At 35.4% G+C, this 15,042-nt stretch overlaps 1 protein-coding gene across 7 annotated transcripts in view; it reads left to right on the top strand.

The window, feature by feature from the left end:
- Window positions 1-10,900, top strand: part of SYT10 (synaptotagmin 10) — a 66,380-nt gene extending 55,480 nt beyond the window's left edge. For 4 of the 7 annotated variants that reach the window (XM_042946242.1, XM_042946243.1, XM_042946246.1 and 1 more), the window contains 3 exons: window positions 2,712-2,883; window positions 5,641-5,770; window positions 8,754-9,602. In XM_042946242.1, the coding sequence (XP_042802176.1) occupies window positions 2,712-2,883; window positions 5,641-5,770; window positions 8,754-8,825 (374 nt within the window). In that variant the 3' untranslated portion in view covers window positions 8,826-9,602. Of the gene's footprint in view, window positions 1-2,711; window positions 2,884-5,640; window positions 5,771-7,632; window positions 7,852-8,248; window positions 8,387-8,753; window positions 9,603-10,812 lie in introns of those variants that run through there. The other 3 variants (XR_006204780.1, XR_006204781.1, XM_042946244.1) reach the window with 3 other exon arrangements.
- Window positions 10,901-15,042: the final 4,142 nt, after the last annotated feature.

Below are 15,042 nucleotides of genomic sequence, written 5' to 3'. Positions count from 1 at the left end.
TTTTTATTTTTGAAAGAGAGAGACAGAGCACGAGCAGGGGAGGAGCAGAGAGAGACAGAGACACAGAATCTGAAACAGGCTCCAGGCTCTGAGCTGTCAGCTCAGAGCCCAACGCAGGGCTCGAACTCACAAACCGTGAGATCATGACCTGAGCCAAAGCCAGATGCTCAACCGACTGAGCCACCCAAGCGCCCCTATCCCTTTGTTTAAATCACAACAGTCTGGAGGGTTATATGTTAACTAAATATGTGAACTCTGGCACAGGTCTATGAAGGGAAAAATGGTAAGGATAGAAGAGGGAGGTCAGTAAGCATGTGTTGAATTAAACAAAGAAAAAATGGTAGTGGAGATACAGGAAAGGATGACCTAAGGAAACGAATCTATAACTTTATGGTTCTACAGAACAAAAAAAATAAACTAAATTTGCAACAAGCTTAAGGGATAGAGCTCCAGGATATACTAAGTGAATAATAATAATAATAATAAAAATAAAAAGTGAGGTGCAAAAATAAATACAAAAATCATGTTCCTTTCTGTGTAAGAATGGGGAACACTACAATATATATTTATGTTGTTAATATTTGCAAAAGAAATACCAAAGTGATACACAAAAACTAAACGGTGGAGAGAGAGGTATGGGAACAGATGGGAGGGAGACTTCCAATTGTAAATTTTTCTCTATCATCTTCACTTTTAAACTATTTTGTGAATTATGTTTTCATCTTTTTTAATTTGCAACACATAATTGATATATAAAGGTAGAAATAAAGTAAGTAAATTTCACATTTGTTTTGGTGAAAAAGTCTTGGGACAGTAAATGTTGAAGAACTCTGCAAATTATTGTTTATTCTACTCTTTCCACCATGTATCAAAAGAGATCAAATTTTGAGACAAGCAGACAGCATCAAAGTTATAATTAACTACAAGAGTACTTTTTGTTTATATGAAGCTTTTCATCAGAGGAGTGCATGCTCGGAGAACACCACCTCATTAATTCTCACAGGAGGCTTGTGAATCAACTAAGGAGCCAGTAAATTATCCTTGTCACTAGTAGAGAAATGTGGTCAGAGACATGATGGGGGTGGTGGAGGATAAATCATGCCTTGTTCCCATTGTTAATGAGAGGCCTAGGCCTGGGGGCTCATAGACCAAAGAGTATCAGAGAAGTGAGTTTCTTCCTTAGAACATACTTCCTATTAAAAAACTGAAAAATAAATGGGAAGCAGTCACTGAACATTACCATTTTACTTTGTTTTCCTTTGCATAGTCTATTTCTAGTCAGAACATATATTTTGCCCCTTGATGGAAATGCTTATGAAATATACACGTACATTTTTCTAGCGCTTAAAAGGTGTTCATTTGCTCAAATAAATTTATACTGCCATGATTTTGGCTTATTCTAAGGAAATGAGACGTGTTACTCCATAGATGGAAAGGAGAAAAAACAAGAATGAATGTAGAGCAGTCACGGATTTTCACCAGATAGCATTCTCACCCCAAGGCCAACACCCCCTCCCAAAACCACACCTGCTTCTCATAAAAAGGTACAAAAGTAAGGCTTTTACAGAAACTTTCATATGATTCTGCATAATTTTCTATAATACTGGACCAGTTTTTCTACTTAAGGTGGCAGAAGTAAGACTGGAGATGAGTCAGTGGGGGCAGAACTTGTTAACATTTATTTGACCCCTTTGGCCTATAAAAATATACTCCAACTAAATTTTTCTCTTCCAAGTCGGCATCACATAGGCAATGTCATATCAATAGGTTTCCTTAAGAACATCTTTAAACCAAATATTGCCTTTTTTTTATTGTATACTATTGTATAATACCAAATACAATGTAAATAAATATAAATACAATGTATTTAATGTATTTGTAGTGATCTCTTCTTCAATCTGAGCTCCTTAATCAAGCACCAACATGCTGACTGTAAAATTAAACTTCTAATTTTAGTACCTTTCCAACAATTGAGGAAATTCTAACTAATGTAGTTTTTGCTTTCTAATTTCTACTTATGGTATCATATATATACATATATATATATACACATATATGATACAATATTGCTCTTCACAAATTTTACTCTTATCCTAAATCATTTGAAGGAAATTAACTTTAATGCAATTATTCTTACTTGTTAGGATTATATTCCCTAGAAATCACTTTTAACAAAATATGTCCTCAAATAGCTGTGACTAAAAGACACATTATAGTTCTGGACTGGCTCTTGATAAACTAGTAGGTTTTCTCTGTTGTATTAAAAATGAAATTAATTCTTTTCTGATTCTTTCAGGATAAATTCTTACATTTAAAGTAAGAAGTCATGGGGCGCCTGGGTGGCTCAGTCGGTTGAGTGTCCGACTTCCGCTCAGGTCATGATCTCACAGTTCGTGGGTTCGAGCCCCGCATTGGGCTCTGTGCTAACAGCTCAGAGCCTGGAGCCTGCTCCGGATTCTGTGTCTCCCTCTCTCTCTGCCCCTCCATTGCTTATGCTCTGTCTCTCTCTGTCTCAAAAATAAATAAAACATTAAAAAAAATTTTAAAGTAAGAAGTCTTAGTCTATTGCCCAAAATAAGTCATTCGAATTTAAAACATAATACTACAAGGCTTACTATACTACTTTCCTTATTTAGTTACAGTTACCTACAGTTTGATTTATGTCTTGTACTATTACTTTCATTTTAATGAAATTACCTCACTACTCCTAGATCCTTATGTCAAAGTGTCTCTGATGTGTGAAGGTCGGAGATTAAAAAAGAGGAAAACAACGACGAAGAAAAACACTCTAAACCCTGTGTACAATGAGGCTATTATTTTCGATATCCCTCCAGAGAATGTGGACCAGGTCAGCCTCTCCATTGCAGTCATGGATTATGATAGGTATGTGTATTTCTCTCACTGAAGAACAGCCCTGTGTGGTCATATGTAGAGCAAATAGTTTTTCTGGTTATTTACTGCTACAACAACGGTTTTAATTTAAACTGGAAGAGGGAAAATTTATTCATTCAAAATTTATTTTTCCCATGTTATAATATTTCTTTTTTCTTTTCCAAAAGAAGTCATTCTTAAGTTGAAAGACAGGACACCTGGGGCTGGTGTAAGGGTGGTGCAGAAGTAGTATGGAACCCATTACACAAAACACTATTGTGATGTCCTTTTACAGTAACAACAGAAATTACAACCAATCAAGTTTGTTTTCCCAACGGGGCTGGAATATGAATTTAGTAATTCTTTTTTTTTTTTAATTTTTTTTTTAACGTTTATTTATTTTTGAGACAGAGAGAGACAGAGCATAAACAGGGGAGGGGCAGAGAGAGAGGGAGACACAGAATCTGAAACATGCTCCAGGCTCTAAGCTGTCAGCACAGAGCCTGATGCGGGGCTCGAACCCACGGACCGTGAGATCATGACCTGAGCCAAAGTCGGACGCCCAACTGACCAAGCCACCCAGGCGCCCCTGAATTTAGTAATTCTTAACCAGCCTCTATCATTAACTGGCTGTGTGAAAGGGCAAATTATGTAATCTCTTTGGGATTCACTTTTCCCATTTGAAAGACATTAGCATATTACAGGACCATTAACAGTGAGTATTAAGAGTGGAAGGTGAATAACGGCCATAGGAAGACAGCCTTGATACCTTCATGTCACTCTTAAAACATGCTTTGTGGATAATTCTTCCAGCTCACACACTTTGAGTCACTTCTTTCACAAAATCAATGGCAAACTCCCAAGTGCACATCTGAAGTTTCTTCCTGCTTTAGCTCCTACTTTATTCTCCCATTCTTGCCTGGTCTGAAATGTTACCTAGCTCTATGTACCCCATCCCACCCATGCTTCACAGCTTCACACACACATACACACACACACACACACACACACACACACACACACCCCTTTTAGAAAAGAATACTGTATGTTTAACCTACAAAATTATCAGCACACAGACAGTGTCTTACTACATTTATTTTGTTCTAATATATTCAAAAAGAGTGCTCCATTTTATGGTATGATGAAAATAGTAGTAACCAGAACCCTGTAACCTAGAGAAATTGATATGCTATCCTCTGGCTCAGAGGAAATGAAGCACTAAAAAAATAAAATGTTTTATACCATCTATCTGCAATTAGTTTATATCACAGCTTATGGGGAAAAAATTTACTATTTATAGAGAGAGAAATCTTGAATTGGTTAAAATTTCAAACTCTAAAAATGTTGCAGTGTTTTCATTAGAAGCCCTTGTTCTGTTTTACCAAAAAATTACTCCTATTGATTTAGCACAGCAGTGACTGCAGGTAGATACAAGTGAGTGTTTGTCATGCAGACAGTTTTAGGGAAATGGATGCTAACAGTATAGAAAACAGAAAGATTTGAAAAATTATTCCTAAAAATACGCTTGTTTGCGAAACTTTATATGAAAGAACCACGATACTAAGCATTCATATCTACATCAATGACAGGAAGAAAGTAACGAAAAGATCTTAAAATTATCTCAAAAGTCTCCTTAGAGATGTCTGTCAAAATAACCCTATAGAAATGCCCTTAAATTACATTCCATTCTAGGAGCACCTGGGTGGCTCAGTCGGTTCAGCATCTCACTCTTGATTTGGGCTCAGGTCATGATCTCACAGTTAGTGGGTTTGAGCCCTGCATCGGGGTCTGTGCTGACAGTGCAGAACCTGCTTGGGATCCTCTCTGTCCCATCCTCTCTGCCCACCCCCTCAAATAAGTGAGCGCGTAAATAAATAAATAAATAAATAATAAATAAATAACATTTCATTCTTGCGCAACTTAGCACATGCACACTTGAGTCAACTGTCTTGATTCATACCCTGCCTCTGCCTCTTACTAAGTGAGTAGGGGTGGGTCCCTTAACTTCTCTGGGTGTTTACTTTCTTTATCTGTAAAATGAGATGACGATAATGATACTCATGGTCATGGTGTGAGAATTAAGTGAGTTAGTACATTTAAATTACTTACAACAGTGTCTGGCACATAATAAGCTCTCAGACATATTAACTATCATTGTTATTTTGATTTGTTGCTGTGAAAACAGGACAGGAATAGAAAATAGGAATGTTGTGCAGTGTGCTCTGGTGCCATGCAATAATAAATCAAATGCTGTAGTAGCCCTGCCCTGTTTAATTGTAGTATAAGCAGTAACATACGCTGACATATCACTTAGAGTCAATTAAATATGGTCATTTATACAAGAAAGTGGGTACTGACCTTTTGATAAGAAATCTAAGCATCATTATAAAACATTAAGCCTTGTGGAGAAAAAATGAGAGCTGATTTATGTCACTTAAAGTTGATAGTACTGCTTCCAAATTCAACAGTACAGGTAAGGAGCAGTGTTTCTCATTCTAGTTTATTGTGACATGTGCTCAAGTTACAGAGAACTAAAATGGTTTATGTGTGCTCCTTTTACAAATTCATATTTGAATGCTGATCTTGTGTAGTAAATTTTGTGTACTTAAGATTTTTAATTTGACCTAAAGTAGTTTAATCTGCAGAATCATTTAGAGCCCGTTACAAAATCCAGTGTTTAAATCATATGCTTGAAATTCTGCTAAGATGTATGAAACTCCATTTATCTTTGAATGTTGGAATGAAAGTGTGATATCCTCCGAATTGTAGGGTAGGACACAATGAGGTCATAGGAGTGTGTAGAACAGGACTGGACGCTGAGGGTCTTGGGCGAGACCACTGGAATGAAATGCTGGCCTATCACCGAAAACCAATAACACATTGGCACCCCTTGCTGGAGGTATGCTGTGATTCCCCGACATCTTCTCTCTCTCTCTCTCTCTCTCTCTTTTAATCTCTTTTGCTTAAATATTATTTATCTGCCAACATTTGTCTGAAATTTTATATATTCATCTATTTTTTTAAACAGAGACTGCTCTTACTTCTGTCCCACATATTCTATCATCCAGTATTCAGAGTTTTGTGTGCCTTGTTGTATTTTAGAAACCACTAAACTTTCTGCGTTTGATATTCCTTTGGACAGTAAGCTCATGAAAATTGCAAGACTGTCATTATCTTTACATAGCCTGGAAACTTCTATCAATGAGTAATAGAGCAAGCAAGTAAATTTATTGCTAACTGGAAACCGAATTTTGCTGCTTCTCTTTTGTGACAACAGCTACCTCACCTAAACATCCCAAGAATCCTTAAATAGAAGTACTATCTTCTAATACATCTGTGTAAAGGGACAGGTATATCTCCCAATACTCTGGTCAGGAAGTGAAAGTGCTCACAAGTATTTAGAATGTTGAGACATCAGCATGCCTGAGTTCAAAGCCTGGCTCTGCTTTTTGACTGTCTATTAGAGAACTTTGGACATGTTACTGTAACCTCTCTACATTTCTGCTGTTACTCTGTAACAGTAGTAAACTCAAAGAGTAAAACTAAATAAAATGCCAAATAGTAAGTGCTTAGCAGTCTGACATAATGTTAGCTCTGATTACAACTAACATTAATAGTTATATTAACCAGAAGTATCAATACCAGTTTCTATCAGGATTTTTAGGCTTTAAGTTACTTGTCAGTACTTGATACACTGAATGTTGCTAGATGAAATGACTTTCTTTCTCAAAGGTGATTGCTGGAGCCTCTTGAAGAGTCACAAAGTAAGTCTTTTATGTGACCTGAGAGATAATGCAGGTTGACAAAACGTTGTGTGGTAGATGATGGAATTTATGCAATTTGATAAAAATAGTTATGACAGCCACATAGTAAATGAAAAATACTCTGCCCTATGTTCACCAGTAAGATTCTGCTTCTTATCTGGCACTAAGCCCTGGGTTGAATGAGAAAGGCAGCACAGTGTAATTAACTAAATGTCAGAGGGTCCAGGTTCCTTTCATCTTAGTCACAAAACTGTGACCTTGGCTGTTACTCAGGACATTATAGGGAAAATCTGATGAACCCTATATGAACAGTGCATGTTCAGGCAACAGAAGTGAACTGTTATCATAGATATCTGCTTATATATATTAATGCTCTTAATCTTTACCTCATTTCATTTCATATAAATCATAAAAGATACACATATACAAACAAAAATGCACATTCATGCAGCACTTTCCCTCAAAGTACAGACATGTGCATTCTAATTCAGCAAGTCTTGGGAAAGTTGTGTTTCATGTCAACAGTGTGTACTGTCTAAAGTATACTATACTTTTTATTATTTGATCACTATCCATTTTCCTGCTTCTCATCTTGTTTTTACTTAAAATTTGAAAAGTGAATATTAATTCTAAGAATCTAGACATGAAAGTAAAGTTTGCTGGGCAGAGAACCACACTGGAAAGTGATGTGGGTTCTAATCCTTGCTTCTCTGGCTGTCTAATCCTGAGCAAATCACTTATTCTATCTACAGCCGCATTCCTGCATATTTAATGAAAATAGAAATGCATGCCCCTCCAGACTTCACAAGAATTATGTAAGGAGAAAAGAGATAGTATGAGCAAAAACTTTTCACTAATAACAGGATAGGGTTTGTGTGACCCAAGGTATATTATAATTACTTGTAAGTGTTTAATAAGCAGCTCTACATTTATCTGGTGAAGGGGAGCTATGGAATAGGCATCTGTTTGTGTCTCAGGACATGTGAACACTTTTCAGTCATTGTAGGACATACAGGAAGAACAAGCTACAATCTGGGCATCAGAAGAAGATCCCTGATATTTTTCTAGCAGCTGAGTATCAGAGGACAAATGGGACTAAAGACTATGTAAATATACTTTCTCCAGCAAGTAGCTCCTTTTTTCCAACTCCTGCACCTACATTCATTGGTCAAACAGAACATATGGACTAGAGACCTAAGAACTGGCTGGATTTTGCATTTTGGGAAAGTGGTGAGTGTATAACTATGTCTTTTGTTGCCAGAGGAGGGATTAAAATAATAAAGGAACAATTACTCGAAAACAGGGTAAGTTGGCGGGACAGAGACTAAAGCATCATTTAGAAAATCTGGCTACTTCTACCTAAATAATCAAAAGTTTATCCTGTTGTAATTGAACTTTTTAAATACATGTAATATTTAAGAACCATGAGAAATTATTCTTCAACCCCCATGGCTCCCATTTGCCAAAGTCAGTCCCTGTTGTTTCGTTAATGACCCTGATAAAAATCACCTCCTGCCTTAGAACAAGTGCAATGCGGTCTCTTGTGCCTTGAGCCTTCTTGCGCTTACCTAGCAAGTGTCCTCCACTATCACAAACCATTAATTATTTTGCAGTGAGAACATTCATAGAATGTGAAATGAATCTCTAGTCATGAATAATTGTGTGTACAGTGTTGGTCTGCATGCCATTTTGTACCATGCTGTGTCTACATCTCCGTGAGATGTCTGTGCCCCATCGTGCTGCCTGAGAAGGTGAGTTCTGGAGGGTGGGGGTATTTATGTATATCTTCTCCTCAGAGACTGCATATCATGGGTGAATATTCACTATTAAAGGTAACAACAGGGGCACCCTGGTGGCTCAGTTGGTTGAGCATCTGATTCTTGGTTTCAGCTCAGGTCATGATCTCACAGTTCGTGGGTTTGAGCCTTGCATCAGGTTCTGTGCTGACAGTGCAGAGCCTGTTTGGGATTCTCTGTCTCCCTCTCTCTCTGGCCCCTCCCTGCTCATGCTTTCTCTCACTCAAAAAATAAATATACATTTTTTTAAGAGACAGCAACAACTACCCACTCTGTTATTTTTTTGCACTAGATCATGCATTATGAAATTATTGTCTTTCAGTTACCTGGCCGGGCAACCAGTTTTGATAGTCAAGGATCCTGTCCATCTCCCAAACCACCTTCCACACCATAATGCCTCCAGAATAAAGACCATTTTAATAAGGACCCAGGACCATGTGCTCATCAGATCAGAAAAAGAGTGGAAGGTTTGATTTCCTCATTTAAAATATATCCTGATAATGAACAAACTTGATGTACAATTTTTCATTTGCTTTTTTTTTTGTCCCTTCTTTGACTTTGGACATCTTAATATGTTTTACTTGAATACAAACAGTCCTTACTTTAATAAGGCATTTTATTCTTCATTTCATATACCTATTAGCACAAAGGTGTTTTAATAAGTTGCAATTCTTTGCATAAGAAATACATTCTTTTAAAAGAATCCATACTTATCTAAAATTAAATATAGTTTATGCTGCTATTGTATAAAGTAGCACATGTCACTTATGTATGGTTTTGATTTTGTTACAATGTTTATCTCTAGTCCCACAGATGGTTCCATATAGACTTTAATGGAAATTTTGAGCTTAAACAGCATTAAATCCTTAAACAATCAAATTAATGTTACTTATCTGATCATATATTCTTTCAATCTCAGAAAATTAGGTCCTTAGTGAGGTTTGGCTCAGCTAAACTCAAAACTTTGTCTCTCAAGCTCATTCTTTGAAGCATACACGTAAAGCTGTAATTTAAAGAACAATTTTGAATTAAACTTAAGGAGTAATATTTAGTAGCTGGAAAATGGAGGTTGAGCCATTTGGGCTACCATTTTATACTGTCTTAATGTTACAGTGGTTCAAACATCTGTTGAACTGTTTAACTGATATTTTCAAAATTCTAATAATCTTTATCTCAAATGTAGCGTTAGTATTCCTAAGTCAATAGAATGAGAAGTCATCTATTTTTTAAGTGTTTGTAAAGTTCTCAAGTACTGTGACCTGTATATTTTATGACATAAAGGTATTACACAGATCCTGTATTTCTGATAGAACATACTACACCAAAGGTACAATAAAATGTCTGTGCTTATTGTCAATTAGATTGTACATAGTAATGGTGACTTTTAAACCCAATCAGAAACTAATCACTAGAACTGGGTATTTTCCTAAAGAATGGATGACTTATTTTTCAGAAAATTCTATACATATACCATAAATAACATAACTTCCACATTTAATAGAAATAAAAATAATTCTAAAGGCCCAGACCCACAATCCTTTCATGAAAGGTATTTGCCTTCATAAGGATCAAGGATCAGGCCAGGAGTTGTAAAAACTATGCAAATGTTTTTACATGACAGAACTTTCTTTTAAATCAGGTCAACTTTTTATTGTCTCATTTCTGGACCCTATCTGAAGGTATCCATATTGAATGACCTCAACCGTATTTTTGAGATATATGCAATGGATAGTGCATATTTCAAAGCTATCTCAAGATAGGAGGTTAAAAGAACAAAAAAGGCAAGAAAAATCTGTATTTAGAATGTAAAAACACATTATCAGAATGAGAAAATTTTATCAGTAGTTATAAAATTTTGATTTTAGTAGAATCCCTTATTTCTACATGTTAAAAAAAAATTTAAGCTGTGAAATTTTGATCATGGCATCTCTCATCTGATGGCATTACTGTTAATCAAGATGTAAATATTTTACACATTAACATTTTAAAGGCAAACACAATTCCCTAAAACTTTTCAGAAATGCCTGTATCTTCCTAACAAAAGAAATTATTTCTAGCTAATATTAGCTGATAAAAAATAACAGAAGGAACTTGTTTGAAAATAATTGTCTACCTTATGAAGTTTAGAAGAACCATTTGCTATACACAGAATGACTGAAGATGATCCTTCAATTTTGGAAATCTTTGTTTCACTAGGAAATAAAAATTGTCAAATGGGAAGACAAGCGATACTCAATAAAATAACATTTTTGCTGACAGATGTTTTATTAGTAGATATAGCTGCAGCCTATAAGTAATTAGCGACTGTATTTCCTTATATCTCCTATAATAATTATTTTCATCTGAAAACATATTTTAAAGGACTTTTTATGCATTCTTAGGAGCTCCTGCTTTTCTTTGCCTCCTATGGAGAAAAAGCCAATGCTTGTGATGAAAACAACACAAACCTGCCAAACAGGAGACTTTACTATGGGGATTATAGATAAAATCTGTTTTTAGGGTAGTTTTTAAAAACTGTTTCCTAGGGATTAGAATAAACCCATCATGCCAAGTATTTGTTAATCCTGTGAGACAGATGAAAAGAAACTTTACCACAGCTCATCTTTCATGCAACGCATGAGGGACGTTTACCCTCCTATTCATAAAGCGTGATCATTGAAAATAATACGTCTTGTTGCAAAAACATAATCCTACCACTTTCAACACAACACACCCTCATTCTACACAGCCACACACGGATTCAAACTGATCCTCCTTCTGCTTGTAATTGAAGATGGAATGTTTTGAATTTCAGTATTTAAAATTAACATTTTAATGACAACACTGACCCATTATGAAGTTGCAATTTGGGTATATAATGAACACCTAATTTCAGGGACTTATTCAGGGACTTGTCCAACATAAGTCTAGGAAAAGGGAGCAAGTGTTGATTCATTTTGTAACACTGATTTTCTTTTTGGTTTTTAATTTAATTTAATTTATTTTATTTTACTTTATTTACTTGTGTATTTTACCTGATTCTCTAAATAATCAGGGGAATGAGGAAATTGAATATGAAAGAACATTAATGTTTGTGGAGTCTACAGTCTTCTCACCAAAATCTGAACGGACAATTCTTTTTACACTAGTTTCTTAATATTTTTCATGACAATTTTAATCTTCTTTGTAAGGCTAGCCCTGTTTCTGATACTTTGTTTTACATGTAAAAACTCATGATACGAATGCATTCACAGTTCAGTAAAAACTATCATTACGACTATGTCAGGGAACTAGAGACGGAACGCAGAGCCAAGCATCCACTTTCTCATGCAGTTTTGGCGAATGTGCGTGTGTTCTAGTTACTGCAGGGAGATCACAGTTGATCAAAACTGACTCAGGTTTTAGATAAAAGCAAATATATTTGAACCTATTTGGTTATGATACTTGTCATTTCCACCTTGTTTATTCTCCTATAATTTTTATTATTTTAAGATTTTGCAGACTCAATAAAGAACAATCTCGTAAGACTTTACCTTAATGATGAGTTCCTTTAAAAATGAAAAAAGCTAAACTTTCACTCCCTTCTCAACTTCTGCTGTCCATAAAACAAAATATAACTTATTTCAGAATGGGTTATCCAAAGAGCTGAAGGCTATTGCAAACAAAGGGATACAAAATCTTAACTTTGAACACATAGTCATTTCTTTACCTCTTTAAGGAGCACTTGATGTCATCTAAGTGCAGTACGTATAGTTTCATGGAATGGCATTCCATTTTTGCCACCTTAATTGTGATTATTACCAGGTAACTTGACTACCTGAGAATTAAGACAAAAAACAAAATAGACTTGATAAGGATTTCAGAAAGTCATTCAGCCTCCACTAAATCTAAAGACAATGTAGAGATCTGTTTTAGTCACAACTTGTTCTTGCAGCAGCTCTGGTTATCCTGATGTACTTCAGTTGATCTAAACTTTCATAGATTTTAGGCTAAGAATTTATTGCTGCCAATAAGAGATGATGCAGAAGTATGCAAAGTAAAGTAATTTAAAGTTAAAATCTACATGGGGCACCTGGGTGGCTCAGTCAGTTAAGCATCTGACTTCAGCTCAGGTCATGATCTCGTGGTTTGTGGGTTCAAGCCCCGTGTTGGGCTCTGTGCTGACAGCTCAGAGCCTGGTGCCTGCTTCGGATTCTTTGTCTCCCTCTCTTTCTGCCCTTCTCCCACTCCTCTGTCTCTCAAAAATAAATAAATGTTAAAAAAAAGTTTTAAGTTAAAATCTATGTAACTAAATGGTAGTTAAACACAGACGTTAAAGCACATGGAAATAAAGATTTTGAATGCAAAATCAAAATCTTCTTTGTACTTTTAACTTTTGGTGGAATACAAATCTTCTAATACTGTCCAAAAAAATTCATGACACAGAATTTTAATAGTTCCTCAGTGACATGGCTCAGGATATGATTCATCTGAACCTACTAAGACCCATTCTTCAAAAGAAAATAGTGAGTTTATACTTTACATAGGAAACAGAGCTGATTAAACTAAATTCTGTTTCCAATGTATTACTTAGTGATGCTCTTTAACGTAAGAATTTTCTATTTCATTAAAATGCTTTTCCTATATTAACTCAATTTTATGTTAATTACAGTGAATAATAATTTAATAAAAGACGCATTGATAATACTTGTCATCCACCATTAACAGTTAACCAAAAAGATGTGTATTTGAACAGTGGCAGTAAAGTAATATTCAGCTCAAGTGTTTTCTCATCAGAGTAAAAAGGTGTTTTTTCATTTTCACCCTGCTCATCATGAAGGTGGGTAACCAGGGTTTGATTTGATGGCATGACAATACCATGGTATAGAAACTTCAAAAAGAAAGAACTAAATTAAGGACTGCAATGAGGCTTAAGTTATTGCATGCAAACATTTTGAATACCAGAAATGGTGTTTGAAAAAATAAGTAGGTGTTTAAGAGAAAAGATAGGCTTCTTTATGCTTGAGATGATTTAAATACACTCCTACAAGGAGGAATTGATTAGAGTAATTCTATTTTTATCTATATTGAAATACTGGAAATGACTAACTATTGATAGATCTATTGATAGATACAGTATCTATCTATTGATAGATACAGATGGCACTTGATGTGGAATTGTTTTCATCTCCAACTGACAATAATTGCTTCTAAGCTCACCTGGGTATAAGAACTCTCTCCGAAGAACAAACTATGCCTGATCTTATGAAAGCATAAAAAAATATGTCATTTTCTTTAGCAATTTTGTTGTGATTTACATCAACTGTGCACAGAATCCCTATTTACTGTACAGGGTGGTGGATTTCAATTATTCAACTTCATATTTTTGTTCCCTCAAAAACAATTTAATGGATAATGAGGCATATTATAAAAATGAATGAAAAATTCTTAGAGAAGTAAGTCTCAATGTTGGAAGGTTAATGCAGATTTTTGTTTTTGTTATATATTTCAAAAAAATTTTTTTTATTTTTTTTATTTTCCCAGTCCAAACATCAATACAGAGTTTGGCTATGATTTTGCTATAGAATAAAATTTGTGAACCAAAAACAACAGAACACTATAATCACCAAGGCTAGCTAAAGAATCGTTCTTTATAAAAATTGAATGATTTATTCTATTTGTATCTATATAGATCATTTTGTGTGTTTATTCTTTTCCTTAAAAAGACATTTTAAGCCTTCCACTTACTTTTTTAGATTTATATTCAAGTTGGTTAACATACAGTGTAGTCTTAGCTTCAGGGTAGAACCCAGTGGGGCACCTGGGTGGTTCAGTGGGTTAAGCATCCAACTTTGGCTCAGGTCATGATCTCGCAGTCTGGTCTGTGAGTTCAAGCCCTGCGTCAGGCTCTCTGCTGACAGCTCGGAGCCTGAAACCTGCTTTGGATTTTGTGTCTCCCTCTCTCTCTACCCCCCCTCCCCCTCTCTCTCTCCCAAAAATAAATAAACATTAAAAAAAAGGTATTTAAAAAAAGGAGTAAAACTCAGCAATTCATCTCTTACCTAACACCCAATGCTCATCCCGAAAAGTACCATCCTTAAGGCCCGTCGCCCATTTAACCCACCCTCCCCACCCACCCCTTAAGCTGCCCATTTAAAAGACACAGGAATCTCCATTAGGAATAGCTTCATTAATTCTATCCCTATATAAGAAAGAAGCAGATAAACCAACTTTAATATACAACACATTTGCATTTATACTTTTTTATAAACAAAAAGTCCAACACAGTTCATGTCATTTGCATCAACTTTTTACTGACCCTTCCACCTGAGAGAAGTGATGGGGTTCATCTGCAAAATATGGGTAAGTTATGGAACACAGTGAGTGAGACTGTCTTTCAGAATGAAGAATTGAGAGGTCAAAATAGAAAAGAACCAACTCACATTTTAAATGTGATGATTCCACTAATGAATAGTCCAAGATATTTGCCAGTTATTCTCAACTGCCAGAAAACATAATTTTTTTCAATGCACACATGATATTGAATAATTTAGATCCATCATATTTGATCTTTTTTTGGTATCCTTCAGTCATTGTTCATAAGGTGACTTTTTAACTGAAGTTTGTGATGTAATACGTAGCCATTGTTCAAA

Source organism: Panthera leo, chromosome B4 (assembly GCF_018350215.1).
Source record: "Panthera leo isolate Ple1 chromosome B4, P.leo_Ple1_pat1.1, whole genome shotgun sequence".
NCBI classification, from domain to species: Eukaryota; Metazoa; Chordata; class Mammalia; order Carnivora; family Felidae; genus Panthera; species Panthera leo.
The sequence above is the reverse complement of the archived record's forward strand: the minus strand, read 5'-3'. Positions and strand labels throughout refer to the sequence as shown.